At 40.9% G+C, this 25,875-nt stretch overlaps 1 protein-coding gene across 9 annotated transcripts; it reads left to right on the top strand.

The window, feature by feature from the left end:
• The first annotated feature begins 535 nt into the window (after positions 1-535).
• LOC132469111 (uncharacterized) lies at positions 536-25,836 on the top strand. Of its 9 annotated transcripts, XM_060067008.1 has the most exons (21): positions 543-746; positions 919-1,056; positions 1,153-1,239; positions 1,371-1,484; positions 1,609-1,710; positions 1,840-1,902; positions 2,353-2,481; positions 3,185-3,262; positions 3,647-3,784; positions 4,155-4,220; positions 4,343-4,405; positions 5,582-5,683; positions 5,816-5,914; positions 6,039-6,140; positions 6,270-6,332; positions 7,288-7,416; positions 7,838-7,915; positions 8,306-8,443; positions 20,617-20,682; positions 25,181-25,269; positions 25,737-25,836. In XM_060067008.1, exons 3-21 carry the CDS (start codon positions 1,203-1,205, stop codon positions 25,806-25,808), a joined length of 1,728 nt encoding a protein of 575 aa, XP_059922991.1. In that variant the 5' UTR covers positions 543-746; positions 919-1,056; positions 1,153-1,202; the 3' UTR covers positions 25,809-25,836. The 9 variants fall into 9 exon arrangements, with proteins under 9 accessions (XP_059922988.1, XP_059922990.1, XP_059922989.1 ...); XM_060067005.1 differs by lacking the exon at positions 919-1,056 and having other exon boundaries at positions 536-746; XM_060067007.1 differs by lacking the exons at positions 919-1,056; positions 5,816-5,914 and having other exon boundaries at positions 536-746.
• The last annotated feature ends 39 nt before the right edge of the window (positions 25,837-25,875 follow it).

Below are 25,875 nucleotides of genomic sequence, written 5' to 3'. Positions count from 1 at the left end.
GAGGCAGGTCTTGTTTGAACGGTGTGCTGCAGAGTCAATATTTGAGGATTGTCATGCGTTTCTCTTGGCTGGTAAAATAGATTAAGGGAAAATGGGACACTGCGTAAACTTTTTCTTGTATTCTTGATTTAGGTCTCAAAATAAAGATGTGATTTTTATAACTTTATAATCATTTTGAAATGTGTCATCAAGAATGAAAACTTTTATTGTTCAACTATACACTTTTTTCTTATCACACTCACACCTGGTGGCATAATATCAGGATAATGTGTAGAATCTGCAAGCTGTCCCTTTAAGTCTGATGGCTTTTAATTAAACAATATATCCTGGATAACACGAAGCAAAAGTGCATTGTTGTTGTTCTTTTACCATGGTTCTCTCATGCAGACACCCAGTTGCATGGCATGCATATCTTAGTGACAGAACTAGTTAACCAGTAATTTGCTGAGCTTCCTTGTTGAAGACACACACCCACAACCACACACATACCGACACACCCCCCCCCACACACCTTCAAAACGGTCAGATCATCAACGACAACAAGTCAAAAGTCAGTGTCTGTTCAGCCTTGAGGACAATTGCTTAAGCAGTAGCTCTAAATAACACAGTGGGGGGGGGGGGGTGCTTCACAGGTACAGGGTTGAAGATTGAAGTTGGGTTGAACAGATTAACCAAGATGCTGAGTTACTGGGCTAGAATTTGCATTGGACTGACAATGATGCTTCAAGCAACGAATGGACAAACTGGTGAGTTTAAATGACCATCACAATAATAAGCACAATATAATTAAATCTAATTTTGGTGATCCAGGAGTTGCGTTCGACTTGTCCAGTAGCTCAAAATTAAAGGAATAATTCCCATAACAATGTACAATTCTGAAATCTGTTTATTGTTCTCACTCTTGAACAATTCATTTAGTCCATTTGGTAATCATTATTGAAGATTGAAGACCTCAATTATTATTGAAGATTGAAGACCTCAATATCAGGCTTCTAGAGTGCTACGATATCTATTGAACTCAATCCCGAAATGCAACACACGGATCAGCGTCCACAGGTACACCCCCAGCGTAGCGCGTAGCTTGGACATAGCTCGGAGTCGGACATCATAAACCGCCAACTCTGCTCTCTCCTATGCTACACTATTCTTCAGGTATAACACCTGACCCATCTGGACCACCGGAGGTTACCAGTGGTAGCTCAATGACTTATTCTACCAACGTGTCGTCAAATACATCAGCTGCACCTTTATTAGGGAATGTCATTATTAACAAATGTACATGTATTAGCCAGAAATTTAACATTTTGAAGGATGAAACCGGAAAAACCTTGAACCCAATAGATGAACACTGAACACAATTCAATGAGAACTTTCTCCATATTCAGTGACAACATCTACAACATCATCTCCTCCTTTGACGATCAGTCCCAACCAAACAAATGCTTCTACAAATGGTTCAAAGACAACAGCTGCTCCTTCATTAGGTAATGATATTCTTTTACACTTAGTAGCCAAAATTAAACAATTTTAAGGATGAAACAGGAAAAACCTTGAAACAAATGGATGAAAACTGAACACAATTTAATGAAAAACTTTCTCCATATTCAGTGACCAACTCTACAACATCATTTTCTCGTTTGACTATCAGTCCCAGCCGAACAAATGCTTCTACAAATGGGTCGCTGAACACAACAGCTGCACCGTCATTAAGTAATGTTATACGTACAACTTTACATGTAGTAGCCAGAAATTTAACAATGTGAAGGATGAAACAGTAAGGACTTTGGAACCAATGGAAAACACTGAACACAATTTAATGAGAACTTTCTCCGTATTCAGTGACCAACTCTACAACTACAACTGGTTTGACAAACATCACGGCAATAGCAGGGAATACATTTAGTAAGTGGTTGTTTTTTTATTACATAACTTCATAGTTACCAGAAACTGTATGCTTTGAAGGGGATATATGTGCACGCAGGTATTTACCAATGCGCATGCACGTGTACGCACGCACGCACAAGCGCGCACGCACGCACGCACGCACGCACACACACACACACACACACACACACACACACACACACACACACACACACACACACACACACACACACACACACACACACACACACACGCTTTATGTCTATGGTGGGACCGTGCCAAATAATAATAGAATATTATATTTAAATATAATATTTATTTTGCTATGTCTTGCTGGTAAAATCAATGGTTCAGGTGTAAAGGTCTATTCATTTTGGATGCCTATATGTTGATTTCAAACAATAGGAATCCCAGCACGGCCTAAGTAATTTAAATTGATTGTGAAGCAATTGTGTCCTCTGCTGGAAGGTTGCGCCAGCGATCCCCCGTTGTGCTGCTTGGGGTTGGATAACAGCTGCAGTAGGGTCTGCTTCTGTGACGTGGCTTGTCTTCGGATTGGCGACTGCTGCAGTGACTTCAACGCCACTTGCATAACAGGTAAAACATCGTTTTAATTGTACAAGACAGACATTTATGTTACATTCATAGAAATGTCTGTTGTGTCCCAGGTGGGATGGAACCGTAGACCTACCATATTTCACACATCGGTGTGGAAAAGGTGCCACTTAGTGGAGCCCTTTTTCAAATTAAGTGTAACCAAGTACAACCCTGTGATTATTTGGCAGTTTTCTGATCAAATTCGACTTACATTTTGGCCAACAGATGTAACAAACACGATTGGGCGAATAATACTGTCTAATATATTCTACCTCATATTTAAGGTGCAGTAGGTAAGGGCCGGCGCTGACCGTTTCGGAGCCCTAGGCGACTCGAAATCAACTTGTGCCCTGGACAGGTCTTGCGAGCGGGGGGGGGGGGGGGGGGGGGGTGTTACGCTGACGGTTTCGGGCCGCCCTGACAATTTCTCCCGCGCCCCCTCGCTTCTCCGTTCGCGTCGTATAGTTTAATTGATATATTTTTTAATTAAGGGCGCCACCAGAGGGCGCCCCCAACGCATTTGTCGCCCTAGGCGGTCGCCTAGCTCGCCTATGCCGATCGCCGGCCCTGAGTAGGTATGATTCAAGTGTTGTAAAGTGAGTAAGTGGTGAAGAGAGGGGAAGACAGAAGGGTGACGGTTATGCCATTTCTGTCAAATAACACTCAATTAACAGCATTAAATGTTTTTCCTTATTTTTCCCAGGATTCCCTACAAGTCAGCCTAATTTGACCAACACAACCTCAACCAACGAAACAACTTTCCCTATATTTTCCTTTTCAGGTATTATATACAATTGTTTTAATTTTTATTTCAAACCTTTAATTCAATAATGCATATTAAGTTATATAGAAAGTTATATTTTAACTTGAAAATCTATGATAATTGTATAATAAATAATTTATATTTGTAATAGAGGGGAAAGTAAATACAATAATCATTAGCCATTAATGAACAAAAATATAGCATTTTTTGTGCATGTTTAATTATGTACTTCTAATTATTTAATTAGGTTTATTAACATATATCTGCTGATATTCAATAGATCTGTGAAATTGTAAGATGTATACTTTTCTGTCGAAGCGTAGCAAGAAGGGCAGTCATTATTCCCAATGGATATAAAGCTTTGTCCTGATTTCCTTGTAACTTTGCGTTTGTTCTCTTCAGGGAGCTGTTCTGCAAACTCTTCCATGTGTTGCTCAGGCAATAATCCATCTTGTTTCAATGGTTGCTTCTGTGACGAATCATGTGCTTCACAAACGATCCCTGACTGCTGCCCAGACTACAACGTCACGTGCATGAAAGGTAAGCTGCTATTATTTAACCAAAAATATTTTTTAGATAAATTGAATTAATATAGCTAACATCAAGCCTCAAATCAATGGGTATATTAACATTAAAATAATCACATTCAATTGGAATATGAAATGTATGGGTTGTGGCTGATTGCATGTCATGGAGCTCAAGATGTTACTAGTGTGAAGGGAAGTAGTAACTGCATGTATCATATATATATATATATGTATATATATATATATATATATATATATATATATATATGTATATATATATGTATATATATTATATTAGATGAAATAGGAATATATAAATTGGAATATAAACTTATTTTTCATGTTTCCATTTGTATCCACTCTTCTCTCCCATCCTCTCCTAGCAACAAACGGCACGAACCCAACTCTCACTACGGCCTCTCCAGAAATCGTCCCCAGAACTCCACCAGGTACCACAACTATCTCAAAGGGATAGCTCAGCCATGTTCAAACTTATTTTCGCTTTTTAGGGATCCACAAAATCTACAACATCTACAAAAATACACAACATAATTTTCTCCTTTGACTATAGGTCCCAGCCAAACAAATGCTTCTGTAAATGGGTCGCTGAACACAACAGCTGCACCTTCATTAGGTAACTTACAACTTTACATCTAGTAACCAGAATCAAAACAATTTGAAGGATGAAAGAGGAAAAAACTTGAAACCGATGGATAAAACTGAACTTGTGTCATCAGGTTAACGCCATATTTGACACTATTTTTTTTCCGAGACATACCGAAAGTGTGCATCAATGTTGATTTGACCTCAGGAAATGTACATTCCTGTTTTATCTTGGTGAGAAGTCAGAGGCTTCTCTTGCCCTACCCAAAAGGTTTTGTTTTTTTTACACAAACTATCCATGTTTTTAAACAAAATGTAGTAACATTTTATATCACAGTGAATTATCCCTTCAAGATGCCTCTTTTGAGTTTCATGTCGAATGTTCAATACTACTTTTTAATATGAATAGCTTATTAGATTAAAGGCAATACATATTTATATGAACCTCTTGCAAAATTTCATGAAGCTCTTAAAGCAGCTACATCAACAATACATTTTGGGAGGGGCAGCTACAAACAATGAAAACTTTTGAGTTATTCCATGAAGACATGCTCAGCAAAGTCTCAAAAATCAGATTTTAGGCAGAAGTGTCCCCTTATTCAAACATAATGCACATCCATGGGAAGGTATTGACCAATCAGAAGTAAGTATTTAACAATGCTTTGGAATCATTTCCAATAACGGAGACAGTCCGTCAAGGTTTATTCCTGACATAACTTAGCTGGTGAATAATAGATAAAAATTCTCTTTCGCACATTGTTCATTTTCTATAAACAAATAAGTTATCATATTTATGGAAAACTTCCACCAAGTAGCTTCCACTTTATAGTCGCTTGAGACCCACTCGCCATGGTACAGCACCAGACATGGGCTAAGAATTTATGATATCGCCTTGATTTTGAAACAAGTCTCTCAAGTAAATCGCTGATACTTGAATATTGTATTCATTTTAAATTTGTAGTTATTTTTTTTTCGGGTTTTAGTCCAAAGCTTGATCTGAATATTGATTATGTATTTTGACTGTAAGTTTTGAATTAGTATGTTGAAACTGAACATTGAATATTACTTTTCAGAGTGAAGCACATTTTCTTTCTATCTCAAATTCCATTTAAATGTTGAATAATTCAGCGTCAGTCCGTCAAAAATTTAAATTTTTTTTATCAAAGATTCAACTTCCTGGTGGCTCTGTCCTGACGCGATTCTTCAGGTTTAACTCCTGACCCATCTGGACCACCGGAGGTTACCAGTGGTAGCTCAATGACTGCTTCTACCAACGTGTCGTCAAATACATCAGCTGCACCTTCATTAGGTAATGTTATTATTTACAACTTTACATGTATTAGCCAGATATTTAACATTTTGAAGGATGAAACCGGAAAAAACCTTGAACCCAATAGATGAACCATGAACACAATTCAATGAGAACTTTCTCCATATTCAGTGACAACATCTACAACATCATCTCCTCCTTTGACGATCAGTCCCAACCAAACAAATGGTTCTACAAATGGGTCGAACACAACAGCTGCTCCTTCATTAGGTAATGATATTCCTTTCCACTTAGTAGCCAAAATTAAACAATTTTAAGGATGAAACAGGAAAAACCTTGAAACCAATGGATGATAACTGAACACAATTTAATGAAAAACTTTCTCCATATTCAGTGACCAACTCTACAACATCATTTTCTCGTTTGACTATCAGTCCCAGCCGAACAAATGCTTCCACAAATGGGTCGCTGAACACAACAGCTGCACCGTCATTAAGTAATGTTATACTTAGAACTTTACATGTAGTAGCCAGAAATTGAACAATGTGAAGGATGAAACAGTAAGAACTTTGGAACCAATGGAAAACACTGAACACAATTTAATGAGAACTTTCTCCGTATTCAGTGACCAACTCTACAACTACAACTGGTTTGACAAACATCACGGCAATAGCAGGGAATACGTTTAGTAAGTGGTTGTTTTTTTATTACATCAATTCATAGTTACCAGAGACTGTGTAGCCTACTTTGAAGGAGATATATGTGCACGCAGGTATTTACCAATGCGCATCCACGTGTACACACACACACACACACACACACACACGCACACACACACACACACACGCACACACACACACACACACACACACACACACACACACACACACACACACACACACACACACACACACACACACACACACGCACGCACACTTATTCCTGGACGAAGAGTGGCCATGATACTAATCATTTACTTTCCGTGTGCTGCAAGCCAACATCTCAAAGAGGAGTCAAAGAGGAATGATGAAGCTGGTCCTGTATTGTTTTATCTGGCATGCTTTCTGAAACGAATGCGAAAGTATTTTACATATAGATTGAACGTTTTTTCAAACGTTTTTTATTGCATCGTTGTGTTTGTTGACAACACATTATCTCCACTAAACCTGATAAGAGTTATCTAATTGTTTTACGTGAAACCATGCTGGCTACCATTTGCGTGACCCCACATGTATATAGACTTATCACTTAGCTCTCAAAGTACGGTGACTCTATTTCTTTTCTATCACATACTTTATGTCTATGGTGGGACCGTGCCAAATAATAATAGAATATTATATTTAAATATAATATTTATTTTGCTATGTCTTGCTGGTAAAATCGGTGTGAAGTCTATAGTCCGTAGTGTATGGTGGCCACATTCTACCAAGTATAGTGCCCCATTGGCCTATCAATGTATCGCTTTGCTGTTTGTATTCAACACATCAAATACAAACGGCATATACGGGGCACTGGAATCAATGGTTCAGGTGTAAAGGTCTATTCATTTTGGATGCCTATATGTTGATTTCAAACAATAGGAATCCCAGCACGGCCTAAGTAATTTAAATTGATTGTGAAGCAATTGTGTCCTCTGCTGGAAGGTTGCGCCAGCGATCCCCCGTTGTGCTGCTTGGGGTTGGATAACAGCTGCAGTAGGGTCTGCTTCTGTGACGTGGCTTGTCTTCGGATTGGCGACTGCTGCAGTGACTTCAACGCCACTTGCATAACAGGTAAAACATCGTTTTAATTGTACAAGACAGACATTTATGTTACATTCATAGAAATGTCTGTTGTGTCCCAGGTGGGATGGAACCGTAGACCTACCATATTTCACACATCGGTGTGGAAAAGGTGCCACTTAGTGGAGCCCTTTTTCAAATTAAGTATAACCAAGTACAACCCTGCGATTATTTGCCAGTTTTCTGATCAAATTCGACTTACATTTTGGCCAACAGATGTAACAAACACGATTGGGCGAATAATACTGTCTAATACATTCTACCTCATATTTAAGGTGCAGTAGGTATGATTCAAGTGTTGTAAAGTGAGTAAGTGGTGAAGAGAGGGGAAGACAGAAGGGTGACGGTTATGCCATTTCTGTCAAATAACACTCAATTAACAGCATTAAATGTTTTTCCTTATTTTTCCCAGGATTCCCTACAAGTCAGCCTAATTTGACCAACACAACCTCAACCAACGAAACAACTTTCCCTATATTTTCCTTTTCAGGTATTATATAGGCTACAATTGTTTTAATTTTTATTTCAAACCTTTAATTCAATAATACATATTAAGTTATATAGAAAGTTATATTTTAACTTGAAAATCTACGATAATTGTATAATAAATAATTTATATTTGTAATAGAGGGGAAAGTAAATACAATAATCATTAGCCATTAATGAACAAAAATATAGCATTTTTTGTGCATGTTTAATTATGTACTTCTAATTATTTAATTAGGTTTATTAACATATATCTGCTGATATTCAATAGATCTGTGAAATTGTAAGATGTATACTAGTTCTGTCGAAGCATAGCAAGAAGGGCAGTCATTATTCCCAATGGATATAAAGCTTTGTCCTGATTTCCTTGTAACTTTGCGTTTGTTCTCTTCAGGGAGCTGTTCTGCAAACTCTTCCATGTGTTGCTCAGGCAATAATCCATCTTGTTTCAATGGTTGCTTCTGTGACGAATCATGTGCTTCACAAACGATCCCTGACTGCTGCCCAGACTACAACGTCACGTGCATGAAAGGTAAGCTGCTATTATTTAACCAAAAATATTTTTTAGATAAATTGAATTAATATAGCTAACATCAAGCCTCAAATCAATGGGTATATTAACATTAAAATAATCACATTCAATTGGAATATGAAATGTATGGGTTGTGGCTGATTGCATGTCATGGAGCTCAAGATGTTACTAGTGTGAAGGGAAGTAGTAACTGCATGTATCATATATATATATATATATATATATATATATATATATATATATATATATTGTCGAGTGTTCTCACCGCACGCGCGGTGATTTATAGGAACTATTGCGTACGACACACCGCAGAGGTGTGTGTGTGTGTGTGTGTGTGTGTGTGTGTGTGTGTGTGTGTGTGTGTGTGTGTGTGTGTGTGTGTGTGTGTGTGTGTGTCTGGGTGTCGCACGCACGCTCCCCGGGACCAACCTAGGTCGAGACCCACTTGTTTCCGTGGTTCGTCGGTTTCACGGAGGCGCTCGGCCCGGCTCGGCTCAGTCTTAACCCGGTCCGATCCAGGTCACTCTGTTAAGGCCCTTTACAACAGTTGCTTCATACGAATTCAGACCTGACCCTCGTTATTTTAGCTTACGAGCGGGATCAAGGTCTCTCTGGTCAACACGAAACAATGATGTATCTTTTGCCTTGGGATTAACAAAACCTCTTTTACGTCTCTGCCTTGTCACCCTCTATATACGTCGGTCACAATCAACCATTGCTTGTAATATGCGCCACTTACCGTGAGGGGATCAGCTGGGAGAGCGCGTCGTTCTGCTTTGCCTTTGTCGAGGAGTCGACAGACAGGGCAAAGGACTCGAACGATTGAGTTAACCTACTACAAATGTAGTCAGGTAGATTTATTTTTAGGTCCAATAAACACAATAACTTTTACAACTGAGTATAGATTTGAAAAGAACAGACAATAAAAGAAGAGGATAGATGCAAGATGGACAAGATTAAATAAAGAGTAGATTTTAACCAAACTATACTAAATCTAAGAGGGGATCCTAATTGAGCCTTTCCCGATGGAGGGTAGGCAGCGCACGACACCACACCAGTTGGTACCATCAGAAGAACACCCAAGCACTCAGGCTCTCCTTGCAGATCTCTCTGCTTAACTCTTTTTGGTAACAAAAGCTCTTTTGTTATACGTTTCCATGTACTTTCCCTTATTTTGCCCGAGGGGCAACACAAGAAGCTTGAAATCATGCAAATGTTATCACAAGTTATCACATGCCGAGTGTTCTTATATCATGGGGTCTAAAGGGACACACGTTCTTTGAATTCCTCTAATGTTTCTCCACGAGGAGATATGTTTAAGCATTCAATTTGCTACATAAAAAGGGTATATAAAGTAAACAGTTGGCTCTATGATAAGACATTTTAAGGCACACAATTTACTACATAAGAATATATAAAGTAAGCAATTCACTTTATCATAAGATATATAAGGCACACAAGAAGATATAAAGTAAGCAATTCACTTTATCATAAGATATATAAGGCACACAAGAAGATATAAAGTAAGCAATTAACTTTATCATAAGATATATAAGGCACGCATGTATATGTACGGTGAACTTGTTGACAGCATGGTGTCACAGCATGGTGCATCAATATAGTGAGTCCTATCGGGACACACGTCATCCTCCCATGCACCTATGCCGTACCAGTGTATGTGCATATGTGTACTCGTGTGTGGGTGTGTGTATGTGTACTTGTGTGTGCGTGAGTGTTTGTGTTGAGTGTCGGAGCCCAACCCCATATGTATGGGGCTCGGGGTTGTTCAAAGTAGATGTTGTGTTGTCCATCGCTGCTTTCCAGGATACAGAGCCTCTTCCTTGTGGGGAGATGATAAAACAGCTTCCGGGACAGGCGTATGATGCCCAGGGCTGGATTCCCCCTGGTGTCCTCTGGGGTGGAGGCGACAAGGGTGGAGTACGGCATCAGGTGGTCCGCTTCTCTGATGGAGATAAGGGGCCAGATGTGTTGGTAGTCCTCCGCTAGCTGGGGCCACCCTCGGGGTCCCAGCCGGAGACCGCAGACGTGGTTAAAGGTCCATTCTGGGTTCTTCAACTTGTGGTTGTTCGTCTTAAACCACTTTCCCTCCTGGATCTGGAACAGCTGGTTCTTGCCTGTTCCTGGACCCCGGAAGAATACCTCGGAGGGAAGGTGGGCGCCTTCCCTCCGAGTCTGTTGGGAGTGTTCTGGTCGTTGAGCAGAGAGGGGCCTAGTGTGGCCCCAACCCCCTTCAGGGGTGGAGGCTGCATGGGAGTTGTGTCTCTTGGTACCGCACGAGTCCTGAAGTTGGGTCGTCCTTGGGCATGAGTGTTAGGTGCGGGAGAGAGAGATCTATGGCTGCTCATCGCCCTAGCTTGTCTAGGTCTCGTCTGGTGGTTACCCCGTCCCCTCGTTAGGTCATAAGGCTCCCTTCTTGTGTGGGGAGCTTGGGACACCCGGTTTAAGACCCACCCATCTAGTTCGTGGCCCCTGGGGGTATTCGCAGGACATTGATAGATCATTACTTCTCTGGGTGCTAGTCCTTGGTCAGCTGGGGGGTTCCTTTGGCTATAAATGGGGGACGAGAGTGAGGGCAACACCCTGGCTCCCTTGTTTTTACCATCTATTACTATTCTGTCTCCTGGGTCGCATCGATATTTAGTATATGGGTATCTACCTAGATTTGCCCAGTGACAACCCTCCTCGCCTGGAAAATGACAGTCATTGTCCCTAGGCGAGGAGCCTTCAGTCTCTATGTTAAACGTTGACCCTCCTTTCGTCTGAGTGGGCTTATTTATGTTGGTCTGTTGTTAAGAACATCATGTGATATAGGCCACCCTACTTTATGCATCGGGCCTCCCATTCTCCTTGTCATGGGATGATGGTTGGCTACAGAAATGTTTTACGAGCTGCCCAAGGCCTATCTTGATCACATAGTATATGACCCCTAAGCATAGAAGGCCCAGTAAGCCATACCCACATCATATCAATAGGGTCTTTAAGGGCCAAATCCATCCTCCTATGGTGTATATTATGCTCTGTGTGACGTCACCTGCTGTTGTCAGGGCAGCTCCACCAATGTTTAATGTATTTGCAATGACACCTTTAATTACAGCCCCCACCGTTGGCGGACATATTTGTACTTTTTTCTAGCCATATTTGCCCAATGATTGATGACCTCTGGCACAGTATTGGAACAATATACTCCTTCTTGTTCTCTGATATCGTTTACCCATCTATTTCCTCTAGGAGCCGTGTCCTGTGTGGCTTTCGAGCCTTTACTCCCCAATAGATCTGATGCTATGTAATGACTAGTATAACCGTCCTCCCCACAATATTTAGCAGTAGTCATCCTTCCCCCATGCATGAGAAATAGAGGGTCAAGCGAAGGGTACGCATCACTGTCCTGTACTATGTTGGGGTATCGGGGGGTGGGGCTCGCATGGGGTGTCGGGCTGAGTGCCCCATAATACCCGTGTTTGGGTACTGCTGCATAGGACTGAACACCCATCCACCAGGTATAGGTGGGCTTGTTTTTTTTTTACGTTCTTTCTATTTTTCCTTGACCATTGTGCTATCTATGGGAATCCTCTTATTCCTGTGAATTGTTAGTCATCGTTACAGATCTCTTTTCGAAGGCTTTTTCCCACTCTCTTCCTGCTCCGGTCCATCTATGGGCTACTGTATAGTGTAACTTAGCATAATAGTAATAGTAGTCCAGGGGGTTATAATGGCTTTTAGCCCGGGAGTAGAACCCATGTTTCAGGCCTACCATCCTGATTTCTGTAAGTCCAACACTTGATCACAGGGATCCACCCACAGCCAGTAATCAAGTTGGGTGTCCTCCCCTGCTGAGTGGCTCGAGGCTTGGATGTAAGGTAGAGTGATTGCTGATCGTATAGGGCTTGAGGCATTGATTTCCCCCGTCATCAGTGCGGCCATTTGATATTGCATAAATGCCCCACAGATCTTTCCCACATCTGAGAGGTCTCGAGCGGTGGCCTTTTTAGTGGCCTTTAATACTTGTAAATTCCACAGGCGTCCTCCTCCCACGGAGGGGTAACTCCTGATTCCCGCGGTGTATGTACATGCTCCTATGATGTTTTTTATGGAACTGAAATAACTCGAGTTGATGTCTTTACCCTGTCTATCCAGGTCTCCTTCACGGTTACCTTTGCAACCGGTATGGTTGTTGCCCGAATCTTGACCTAGGGACTCATTCATGGCTAAAGTAAAGCGGTCTAACCATATTGTGATACCTATGTTTTTATTGGAGTGGTTAAACCATTGCGAAATATTAGGATTTCCCATATTGGGCATTTTTATAGAAAACTCATAATGTTTATTATCGTACGATTTTTCCTCTGTGGCGTCCTGTTGGAGGTCATTTAGGCCGCAGGCTTCCGTAGGGGGGTAATAATGATCCCCCTTGTCATACCACCTTTTTATCTCCCCCGGGTACCAGTCTCTCCCTCTGTGTGCTTTATCTCCCCTCAGTATCTTTTTACACCCGTCTTGGGTATGCGTATGATGCCATTTCCCTTTCCCGTGAGTCGACCACAGCGTCCATCTCCAGAAAAGTTCTGAGGGGTCTATCTTTTCTTCCGTTGACGCACAGTGTTTACATGACCCGGTGCATCCTATCCCTAAGTCAACTGTGGGAGGAGTGTTGTGTCGTTTGTGGAATTGAGCTATCGCATTCCACAGCTGCCTATGGTGCCCAAATCCTACTGATGAGGCTTTTAGGTAATTGCTCCCAGCGGGGGGTTTACCTTTCTCCTCTGTTTTGAACCATTTGTGAGTCCTACAGACCGTGTTGGTTCCATTTTGTTTCCAACAAGTACAATTGGACATTCTAAAGTAGCCTTCGCTCTTCTGACCATCATCCTTCCAGGTGAATATTCCTTGGGTTCTGGAGCAGGTCAGGGTGATGTTCGTCTTCACTATACATGTATATTAGGTCTATAATATCGAACCCCGGGGGTTTGAGGTTTGTTTTCTTCTTAACACAATTTGCCTGTAGATGTTCATATTCTAAGTGGGGTCCTTGTATGTCGGGAGTGGGCAGTTTGTTTAGGGCTTGGCATATGTCTGTATGACCTTTCCAGGCTACATTACTACAGTTAAACGGGAGAGTTTGGGAATTTCGCTTCTTCCTTAGTCCGTCCACACCAGAAGCGAATTGAGCGACCAAATCGCCGGAAGTCATTCACTTTCTATGGGCAAGAGCGACCAAAGCGACCAAAGTGACCAACGCTACCAGCGGCCAAAGTTGAGCGACCAGAGCGTCAAAAAGAAGTTGAAAACTTTTTAACTTTATGCAAATGACTATTATTCACTTCAGCGACCAAACACTGACAGCCAATCGGAATGTAGACGCTCTTCGCTTGCGTGGATCCCAGGGAACATCGGCAGGCACTTTGGTTCCTACCTACCTTTATTCACTCACTGAACAAAATGTCGGCTGAAGTATTAATCGCGGCTGTAACTGGGCACCCGGTGTTGTACGAACCCACCCTTTTTCAGTTCAGAGATCGAAACGCCATAGTGGTTTGGATATCAAGTGATGATAAGCGGGAGAATTTATAGGCTACATCTAGAACGTTCGTATTTAAGCGGGAATCATTATAATTTGCTCTACATGCCACCAATCTAACCAACCAATCGCGTGTAGCATGCTTTAAACAAAACCGTCACATAAACAAACTAATCGACAAGACGAGGGATAAATGACAAGGGATATATCTCTTGTCTTTTATCCCTCTATTCCCCACTATTCACGGAGCCTGAGGTGAATAATTTTTAATTAAATAGTCTAGATAGATAGATAGTCAAGTCTTTATTAATACCAAACGACACAAATCGTCGGGAATCCATTTATATGGAAGTAAATCTGTGCCATCGGGTTTTGAAAATAAAAACACATTGAATTATAAGCACTGAATATTTATGCATTGAAATAACCGATCTGAATTTTTTGCCTCTGAATTTAACTCTTTACATTTTCAATATATCATATTCACCTTCATTTTTCAATGTTAAAAAATTCAACGTTAAAAAATTCAACGTTAAAATATTGAACTCAAATATTTTCAGTGTCCAAAAATTCAGTCCGCCAAAGTCACTATCAAAATTCAATGTACGAAATTCAGTGTTAACATCCGGGGACCCAAGAAAGAGCAATCGATCCTAGATGCTAGATCGCGGTCAAACGAGTGGTCGCGTCATTCGGGTCAGAGGAAAAAACTAACAACCACAACGATGGAGTTTGGGGGATTTATCAATGTTTATTTTGAGCTTGGCCTCAAATATTCGGACATCAAATCAATACTTGCCAGTAGGCACGCCTTCCACATAAGTGAGAGACATCTGAAGAGGATACTGTGAGATAGGAGACACTCTCGCCGCAAGGCGTAGGCTACTCTGACCTGTCGGTCCTGGTGGATTTTATTAGCGACCAACTGCAGTAGCCTACTCTGGACAGCTTCACGGATACCGATGGATGTACGCTAAATGCAGGGAGCATCGACTGCGTGTGAGGAAAGAGGATGTGCGGTTGTTGTTGAAAGAGCTCGATCCCAGAGGAGTGTCACGAAGGGCGAGACGTCTCAGACGACGAAACTAACTACTAGTGTAGATAATAATATAGTGTACATAATAATACAACTAGTATTACTTTTCATACCCTGACATGTTTTGATTGTAAATGTTCCTGCAGTCTTCTTCTAAATGTCACATGATGTTGCTGTGGTGTCAAGACAGCTGATTTTATACAGGTTTCAGGTTATCCTACTTGAACCGGCAGGACGACCGCACCCCCTGCTGTATACAATCAGCTGTCTTGACACCACAGCAACATCATGTGACATTAAGAAGACTGCAGGAACTTGTCATGGTATGAAAAGTAATACTAGTTTGATTACAAGAATAATTAAGTCAATTGTTCTTGAACAAGTACAATTATTAATTCATTACGTTTTTCATCTAGCTCATGTGGCCAGTGAAAAATATGGAGAAAAAAATCAGGAAACAGCACTAAACTTGTTTGGCAATTTTTTGTTTATTCAGAGTTCCACATACGGGATAGCAATATAGTTACAGTAATAAAAAATCTTCCATTCTCAACAAAAACATGAATAGCGTGTGTTGTCGTTCTCTCAGTATTTGAAACGACAGGTTGTAAATGCAGATAATTTCAAAATGCTTTTCTGTCGGTAACATGTCAATATTTGTACTGATTGGCCATCAGAAGTTCAGAGTTTGATAGATACATACATTTTTTTGGTCCCATCATTTGAAATCCAATGATATTCTATCATGAAAGTCTCAGAATAAGTATTCACATTTAGTTACTGAAGCCAGTTCCCTTTTTTGTTAAATACAATTCTAACTGAAAAAAGTGATACATTTGTTAAAGTAAAGTTCTGAAATTGATACACATTTGATTTACTTTTTACAGGCTTTGTCTATAAAGCCCCCCCTCATTTCTGTGTTTCTAAACTATCGTTTAAAGGAATATAACATTTGCCAAAAGCTAGAGATGTTGAGCTATGACTTTAAAGGAAACTTATAAAGGAAAAGGACAGCAAGGTGAATTACTTATGTGACCAAAAAATCCTGCCACTTCCAAGCTCGACACAACTAAACACGTCTGACCTACACTCATGCCCTGATGGCCTCTCTGAGGTGCATGTACAAATTCACTGCCTGATATGAATCTGTTGCTAGAGTGAGATTGGACTCAGCCATAAAGATGTTGCATAGTTCATATAGATCTGGATCACACGGTTTGGTCTGGCGAAAGATACATTCATTTTTGCACAGTTGAAAATCATAATCTTCAATTGGGGAAAGGAAGTCTCTTGTCCCATAGAGTTCAGGTAATGCAAACATCACGTTCGGCCGACCGCTGGGGACGTTAAGGTTTTTCGATGGCCTGATGGTGTGTGTGTTCCAGACCTGTGCAGTGTCATCCAACTCATCCTGTTAAAAGCAAGAATATAAAAACAGTAAATACATTAAGGAAGAACTATAAATGCATATCCAGGGCTGTTCGCTTATTTTTTTTAAGTGGTAGCACTGGTGCCAGCAAGCACAAAAATTCAGTAGCATAAAAATAAATTTTGTAGCACAGTGTGAACTTGCATAACCATAACCCTTGCATTTCACTCTAATTACCTTTGAGCATGTCATCTTGGTCCATTGGCCCATAGAACAATAATATTAATATCTATATCTGTATATTGTTTATCTATACACATAATTATCATAATAATGATAAACATTTTTAGAACATTTCCTATTAATTAAAACCAAACTTTATACATTGAACACAGCCTATTCAATTAATTACTATACATATTTCTACAATCTAGGATAAATTAAATAGATTGTTGTGAATGTTTTTGGAGTAGTTCTTCCATGGCTTATTTCAAAATGTGTCTATATAGGCTACTGTTGACTGCTCTCAGCTCTCTGCAGCTGAAGGACAAGATGTGTCCAGCCAAAGTGGTGGGTGGACTCAATAACTTAATTTTACCCAGTTTGGCGAGTGTTAATTTTGAGCCCTCTAAGCAGTGTTGTGCATCACTTATGGAAGTAAATCTGTGCCATCGGATTTTGAAAATAAAAACCCATTGAATTCTAAGCACTGAATATCTATGCATTGAAATAACGTAACTCAAAATAAAATGTTTGTATTATTGGATATTTTGAATAATTATTAGCTATTGCATATATAAACCCATGCATAATCCCATTCACAAATATATACAAGTTTTAACAATACTTGCTACACTTTTGTAGTTGATGTTATTTATTTAGTTTAATTGATTATTTATGTTTTTTCTTGAAGTGCTATTTTTTTTCATTACATACATTGCACATACTGCACCCCTGAAATATTCAATATATACGTTATAAAACAATGTACATGGGGTGAGTAGTGGTGTAAAATAACGTGATTCTGCAGTGGGAGCATTATTTGATAGAGCCAATTGGTCTATCCACATACTGTGTAACGTGCGATGGTACAGTAGGTCAGGGTTAGCATGAAGGAGACAACATGCGAGATTCTCCTCACGGTACTTTTAGTATACTATAAGCTTTTGACCATACCACACCAGGTCTCCACGGCACTATATTTAACACACAGATGGAAAGTCCGGGATTCCTGCCTACAACAAATCAGTAACTAAATAACTCATATTAGAAAGGGAGACTTCGATCGTATACAGCTGTTTATTCTAGCCGAGCGAAAGAGCACGCACTTCTTTACTGTACGTGAAGAAGAGGGAGGCGCCACCTAGTGGCGCTACATATTATAAACCTGACTGTTACAACTGTACCCCTGAAATCTTCAATAAAGACGTTATAAACCAGCATCAAAATATGCCCGTTGACTTGTGGCTAGCCTAGCTAGCCTAGTCTCCAATGATAAAGAACACCAAGGCTAACTTGGGAATCAGGCTCTATGTCCAAAATTCCGAACTACCCCTATTTTTCAATTCGACGTCCTTCTTATGTATAAGTGTCCGTTAGTATTGTCCATTGCTGAATCTTACAGAAACAACCCATACGAATGGCATATATATATAGAAAAATGTACTCACCGAAGCACTATTACTGCTGCTGTTGCCGTTGGACATGGCAAAAATCTGTTTTGCCTTCCCGCGTGAGAGAGTCAGGTATCCAACGACGCGCAGTGCACACTCATTTGACCGCGATCTAGCATCTAGGATCGATTGCTCTTTCTTGGGTCCCCGGATGTTAACACTGAATTTCGTACACTGAATTTTGATGGTGACTTTGGCGGACTGAATTTTTGGACGTTGAAAATATTTGAGTTTAATATTTTAACGTTGAATTTTTTAACGTTGAATTTTTTAACATTGAAAAATAAAGGTGAACATGATATATTGAAAATGTAAAGAGTTAAATTCATAGGCAAAAAATTCAGATAGGTTATTTCAATGCATATATATTCAGTGCTTATAATTCAATGTGTTTTTATTTTCAAAACCCGATGGCACAGATTTACTTCCATACATTTAGGTGGTTCGTCCCACACAGGACAGTAGCCTACAAGACCACACAGAACAAGTCTGACTGGACATACACACAATACATCACATTAAAACTAGACACGCGTTGATAGATAGATAGACAGAAAGACCTAGATAGATAGATATGTTCCATTATTTGCCTTGCGGAGCCAACCAGTCCTGTGCTCGTATGCAAATTAGCCATGTGCGCTAACGTCTATTTGTTTTGAATGCGACGAATGAGTGCAGATCATGATTTGCAGATCCAGATCAGTGAAACATATTTCAACTACTACAGCACGCAGGGTTTTTTGTTCTCGGTTGTAATTAGCCTACATTTTAGGATTTTTATATTGGGGGGAATCACTGTCCTACTTGTTGTCGAAGCACTTTATCGAAGCAAAACCGTCTCGGCAATATGGCCAAGGTGTATTGGAGAGTTCAATATTTGATATGGCTGTCTGTAGGGCCTACTAAACGCATACGGCTCCTTTAAATGCGTCTGCATAATTGAATTGTACGTCATGAGCGACTTGAGCGACCAAAGCGAACAGAAAAATTCGCAGCGACCAAAGCGTCTGGTGTGGACGTACAGTAACTCTTTGGGTTTTTTATTACTTAGGGTATTCCTTGCGGATACCTTAGGGGTCGGATTCTGATTCCAGCATGTTGAGGTGTGGTTGGAACATTCTGGTGTCGTTAGGGCCAGCCATCTCTCCAACCATGCCATCTCTGGATCGTTTTTCCTCTTCTCTGGCCTCAGGGTTATCTCCTCCATTCGTATCTGGGTGACCTCTGTATGAGTTACTTCTCTGAGGTCATCATACTGCCACTCGTAACTGGAGTAGCGTTGGGCTATTGTTGCAAATCCCAGTTACACAGCCCAATAGTATTGAGCCTAATATTAGTTGTTTCCCGTAATGCATCCTTATTTTATTAAGTTTCGCGTTTCCTAAATTGGGTTTGTTACAATGGTCTTCGTGTCGAGGGTCTCCCTCCCCCGGGTCTGATGGTCTCTCCATGTTGTTTATGGCCTCGAAGAGACAGAAGGATATCGTAAATCAATTTATTCTGCTACTGGTTCGTCGGGGGTGAGGCTCACTCGTTTGGACCTTGTGATTTGGGTCGTTAAGCCTTCAGCCCCCACAGAAGTGAGCCCAAGGGTCAACTTCTTTAAGAGAGCTGATCCCTTGTCCTCACTTTGGACCCCTTCACCTGCGTTTTTGGATGCGTTCCTAATTGGTTCAGCCTGCGTAGGCCTGTCTGTCTCTATTCTTGGCTCTCTCCTGTTTAGGGTTGGGGTTATCGCCCCTGACTGGGCAGAGATGGTGGGCTGTTTTCTATCTTTTACCTGATTTATTGCTCTGGCAACTATCCCCATGTTTAAGGGGACTTCTTGAACGTAGCAATCATAGGACAAGAGTCTAATAGGTTCCTCTTGGGGAACCTTTCTCTTTTCTTTCTTGTCTGGGAGTCCCTCCCATGGTGCAGTTTTGTGGATAAATACTTTCAAGCTCTTCCACTCTTCTTGGGGTGTGTTTTCTGGGACCCTTCATTCTCCTTGAGTGTGGAATTTGAAAGTGGTTTTACTGTTATGTGGAAGACCAGTTGACCATGCCTGGTCTTCTTCGCGTGTCGGGCTACCGTGCCCGTGGTGTGACAGTCCAACTGCCCCTTTGCACATCCTTTTGTTGTCTCGCAATTCTCCCAAGGGGTGAATTCTCTGTTGTAAGCTTCAGCCATGATTATCTCTCCTAAGTCTCCAGTAGGCCTTCTTTCCATCCATTTTGAGTTATGGGAAATCACCAGACTTCCAATGTTGTTTGGATGGAAGGATCTGACTACCGCTTTCCTTAATTCTACGAAGCTGGTCCCATATTGAGCCAGTCTAGCACAGCAATCCTGTTGTCTCGCAATTCTCCCAAGGGGTGAATTCTCTGTTGTAAGAGAATATATGTATGTATGTATGTATGTATGTATGTATGTATGTATGTATGTATGTATGTATGTATGTATGTATGTATGTATGTATGTATGTATTTAAGATGAAATAGGAATATATAAATTGGAATCTAAACTTATTTTTCATGTTTCCATTTGTATCCACTCTTCTCTCCCATCCTCTCCTAGCAACAAACGGCACGAACCCAACTCTCACTACGGCCTCTCCAGAAACCGTCCCCAGAACTCCACCAGGTACCACAACTATCTCAAAGGGATAGCTCAGCCATGTTCAAACTTATTTTCGCGTTTTAGATGTAGGCATCCACAAAATTAATTGCCAATTGATACACTAGCAACAATTTGGACATTTGATCACAAAAAAGCGTATCCGCAATCATATTCGGTGCATTGTAGGATCGTCAAGGAATTTGTTGTGGAATAAATTTGCTATCATAACCAGGAGAGAAAAATGTCTATCAATAGATATTTCCCTCTTTTGTTCCTAATGTTATCTTACCATACCCCTGTATTCTACGTCATTCTGACCCTGCTTTACGTTCACTACAAGTGCACGATCAACACAGAAACAAACACGGAGGAGCGTAAAGCAGAACCGATGTCCCTGCAACAGTCGATTCGAAATTCGTCCGTCCGTAGGCTACCGAACGATGTCTCTCCGGGACAACCCTTATACCTCCGTCCGGTTTCAGCGTTGTTATGGATGTTACTCAATACATCCTCTAGAGCAGGGGTCTTCAATTAAAATTGAACAAGGTCCAGTTACTAAAAATTCCTTACAAGAAAGGTCCGAACCTCTAACGTACCATGTCCTAAATAGCCTACTTTTGTCAAATACAATCAACACGGCATATTTCCTTATAATTTCAGATGTATTTATTTTCAATTTCCAAGTAGCCTATGAAAAACAAGTTAGACAAAGTAACGCATATTAACCTTTCAAGTAAACAAAACAGGGACATGAGGCCTGCATTTCAAGTAAACATAAAAAGTGCATAAGGCCTACATGTCAAGTAAGCAGAACAGGAACACTAGGCCTACACTCCAAATGAACACAAAGTGCATTAGGCCTTCATTTCAAGTAAGAAAAACAGGTACCCCATCTGTAGAGACTGAGACAACCTTTGTTAGCTCAATCCCCCTCTTTGACAGCATCTCCTTAATAGCCTCATAAATATCTTCTCGTCTTGTGTGTGTCTCAAGTGGTGTTAGACCCAACAGGTCCTCACAGATCTCTTTCTTGTCTTAATGTAAAAATCGCACATAAACCAAAAGCTGGGCATTATCCGTTATATCTGAAGACTCATCGATGGCTAAGGATGGGGCACTCTGAACAGCCGCATCAAGCTGTGACAGTGCGTCTTCTGATAACATTTCTGATTTTCTGGTTGTCGTTGCAGCTGACATTGGGATTCGCTTTATTTTTTCGCACAATTCATCCCTTAGTTTACCTTCAAGTAACGTCTTGGCAGCGGCGTTCAAGCACTCCTTCACAATAGCCGCGTCACCGAAAGTTTTTTTATGTTGCCCCAAAACCCATGCAATCTTAAGTGAGCATTCATTTGCACGTTGCTGGCCTGTAAATGAGTGTGTGAAGACTCGCGTAGACCTCTCATACTGAGCTCTCAGCTCGGATATTTTCCACGCTCTTACTTCTGACTTCTGGGAATACTTTTTCTCTAAGGATCTGTGTTTGGATTCTTAATGTCGCTTAATATTCCCGCTTTTTATCAGCGCCACGGTTTCAACACATAAAAGACAGAACAAAGGGTTAGTACTGCCTTGCGGGAGAACATGTATTGGTCAGTCCATTCATCTTTACAATGTCTGTTTTCGTGGTAAACTTTCCTAATTTTCGAGCAAGCCATTTTATCATTCCAAATCGCTCTTCCGGTAAACAAACGCTTTGATTGGCTATTTTTTGAGTGACACTATTACGCACATGCCGTGACAGACGGAGGGAGGGGGGGGAGTTTGGTGAGGGAGAGATTGCTTTTTGCTATTTTTATGCTGTACTACGGTAGCCTGGTTCTACCAGACTCTCGTACTTCACTTCATTTCATTTCATTTGTACAGAGAGTCTGGACCTAATCAATTGACAAACGTTAACTCACTTGAAGGCGGGTGTCTGTTGAAGTTTAAAATGATTGGATCTGCCCAGTGCCACTCTGGATCTGCCATAACCAATCGCTAACGTTTGGTTGTGACGTATGTCATGCGCCGGGAATCACGCGCAGGTTGTACACAAACCAAACACCTTGCGGGTCTGCACGAAAATGTCCGTCAACAACAGCTGCAGGTTTTGTTCGTCGAATTTAATTTATCAGGGAAAAATTGCACATTGTAAATCAACTACCGACCTACAACAACAACTCAAACTGGCGTACGACTTTATCGTCATTGTTCTCAGACACGCCCTCTGTTCGCTGATTGGCGGCCGCTGTGGCGGCACCAGAAAACCAAATTACATACAGCAGGTCCAGACCTAGTACTGAAGGGAAATTCAAATTGAGCGGAAGTACTTAGGCGGGCGGAGCCAGGCTAGTACTACGGACCATTCTGCCTTTAAATTTGTATTTCAGTGAGAAATGTCTTTATTAACATAATCATGCTTTGTATAGTGAAATCAAAAATAAATAAATAATAATAATCATAAAAAAATAAATTGGTCATGGGTCCGGATAGGGCCGTCACTTGGACCGGACCCGGACCGCGATCCGCCGTTTGGTGATGCCTGCTCTAGAGGGCAGTGACTGTCCTGTCACAATTTACCGTCATCGACAATCGCAAACATGGCATCTGTAGAGGAGATGATTTTGCTTTGTGTCATCCGAAATCTGCAAAAAAAGGTGCAAAAAGTGTAGGCCTAGGCGGCGGTGGCATGTGACACCCCTCACCAACCTGCAGATTCTCTCCTCAAAATATTGCGTCATTTTTAAATGACCAGTATTCATTGCCAAAGCAGGGGAATGATAAAATAAAAAGGTCAGGTTGGCCTATATAGTATAATATAAGTATAAAATGTTAAATTCAATACGTATATTGTCGCGTTTTTGAAGAAAGTAGTCCAATCCGGGTCGCTCTCACTTTATTTGCTAAAGTATTTCGGTATGGTAACTATGGAGCAAAAGGGAGGGAATTGTATCTGACACGCGTGGAGAGAAATACTGAAGATCTAAGTCGAGCCCCGGGCTTAGGCCCGGGTCTCTCTGCGGGTCCGCCTATGTCTCTGGCCTCCAATCTCACTCCCGCGCTGGTTAGGGTCAAGTGGGCGTGGCCTATGTGAAGTAGGCGTGGCCGGTGTGAAGTATTGGCTCCGCCCTCCTCACCAGTCTAAATGTGCTGCCATCTGTGGCTGGAGTAGTTATTGCAGCTTATGTGTTCGATCCTGCTTCCTAGTGGCTATGTGAGGGCAATGCAGCTTGTGTGTTCGATCCTGCTTCCTAGTGGCTATGTGGGGGCAGCTTATATGCTTAAAATACATAACAATATACAGATATTATGCTACTCTCTCTATTTTTGCGAATGGTTGGACTTCTGACTTTATACTGCTGCCTCGATTTCCGTTGGTATTGCTCCGTTTCTCCCGGAGCACTACGGATTCGTAAACTCAGAGGCGACCCACTGACGGACGGAACGACCTCTGCCGAGACCGGACGAGAGGGTTCCTTTCCGTATTTACCTTAGGGGGTGAATGGGCCTGGCAGACCGGGGTCAAAAGATGCTATCTTTTGAAAGAAAGAAAGAGTTGAAAGAGTCTTTAGTGTGCAGATATGTGAAGCTCGTTCTGGACCGTTGATTTCGATTATCATGCTTCTCATTATATCTCAAACAGTGGGTTCACATACATGTTAACAGACCTGTGGACGTGCCAAGTTACGCCAAGTACTCACTTGTTAATTGGATGTCTGTTAAAACCAAGTGTTTTTATATTTGCTTTTGATATTTTATAATGATAAAATAGTGCAAATAGTGCAGCATATTATTCGGTCTATATGCTGCACTATTTGAGCATTTGGTACTTATTACACGGGTCTTCTCAATGCCGTGGAACGCTCCGTTCACTTGCATGGGCCCTTCACAACTTCCGGTAGTGAATTATATTTGATAATTCACCGTTGCTAAGTTAATTGACCGCTGTCAAGGAAAACAAAGGATTTTTTGCCTCTAATGACGTCTTTGGTATCATTCCGCAAGTAGTCCGGTAACTTCTCAACCCAAGCGTCTTCGGTTGCTAAGCGACGTCAACGTCTTTGGCAGATTATTTCTCTGCTGATCAACACTACGAATGCTGGTAACAAATAAATTGTAAAAAGACACACCATGTGAAGTAGCCGTGTAATAAGTGGGATAATGTATATAACATCGCCGGTCATTTTCAAAAATAAGCGATTTATTTTTTCCCTGATAATGACCGGCGTTGTATACATTATCCCTTCCATATATTTTAATAGAATCCACAGAAAATGCACTATATTGCGATACATATCCTTATTGAGGTTTGCAATTACCCATACCGTGATAGAATATTTAATCCATATCGCAAAGGCCTACCAGAACTCAAAGCACACTCAATCAACCCTACTGTGCGTTGACATTGTACTCAAACATATAATATTTTGAAAGCTGCATACTGGTATATCCTACATTATTGACCTCAAATAACTGGACTGTAAGAGTAAATGATAATCTTCGCTTCTATTGACCTTGTTGTGTCTTTGAATCCTTTCAGATCCTCTGAAGTTGATCTTTGCCCTGTCCGTTTCTTTTCTGGCTCCAGCCAGTTACAGTAATTCGACAATACAGGCGGCTGTTGAACAGGTATAAAACATGTGTGTGTGTGTGCGTGTATGTGTGTGTGTGTGTGCGCGTGCGTGTGTTTTTGTGTGCTTCATCAAATACAATATTTTGTGATACCTAAATAGAACATTTTTATGTATTTGCCGACATTTCTATTTAGTTTATCTTAATGCACAACCCAAGTGAGATGACTGATCGAACCACACCTCTTATGCGCCTCTCATCTGCTAGTATGCTTTTACATTTTCTAACAGCAAGGCTGTTACACACAGAACATTTTTCCTTGACCTCACAGTTTCTTCAGTGTTTTCAGAAAAATATATCAGTGGTTTGTTCAAGCAGGAACATACCTGCTTTAGTAATTTCACGGTATATGATAGTAAATTTTCCTAACTCCACTATCTAAAAATGGATATATTTTTTATTTGATGTGTTCAATTTGTTTCGTACCTATCTAATTGTATTTTCTCTTTGTTCATTTGTTGCAGGCTATAAGGGCACTTCTTGAGACCACGGGTATTGACCTTTCCTACAAGGTCCTCAAGATTCAAATCAAATAAGAACCAAAAATAAAACTTTACTCATTCATTTATAGTACTGGTATTTTGGTCAATGGCCACGTTTTAC

This window comes from Gadus macrocephalus, chromosome 12, assembly GCF_031168955.1.
Source record: "Gadus macrocephalus chromosome 12, ASM3116895v1".
NCBI classification, from domain to species: domain Eukaryota; kingdom Metazoa; phylum Chordata; class Actinopteri; order Gadiformes; family Gadidae; genus Gadus; species Gadus macrocephalus.
Note: the sequence above shows the minus strand (reverse complement) of the source record. Positions and strands in the feature narration are given on the sequence as shown.

What these genes read in the sequence shown, in the direction of transcription:
- LOC132469111 (XM_060067005.1), top strand. Translation starts at nt 677, where the DNA reads ATGCTGAGTTACTGGGCTAGAATTTGCATTGGACTGACAATGATGCTT. An exon ending in CAACGCCACTTGCATAACAG is followed by an intron (nt 7,417 to 7,837) that starts GTAAAACATCGT and finishes TATTTTTCCCAG; the next exon opens with GATTCCCTACAAGTCAGCCT. An exon ending in CGTCCCCAGAACTCCACCAG is followed by an intron (nt 20,683 to 25,180) that starts GTACCACAACTA and finishes GAATCCTTTCAG; the next exon opens with ATCCTCTGAAGTTGATCTTT.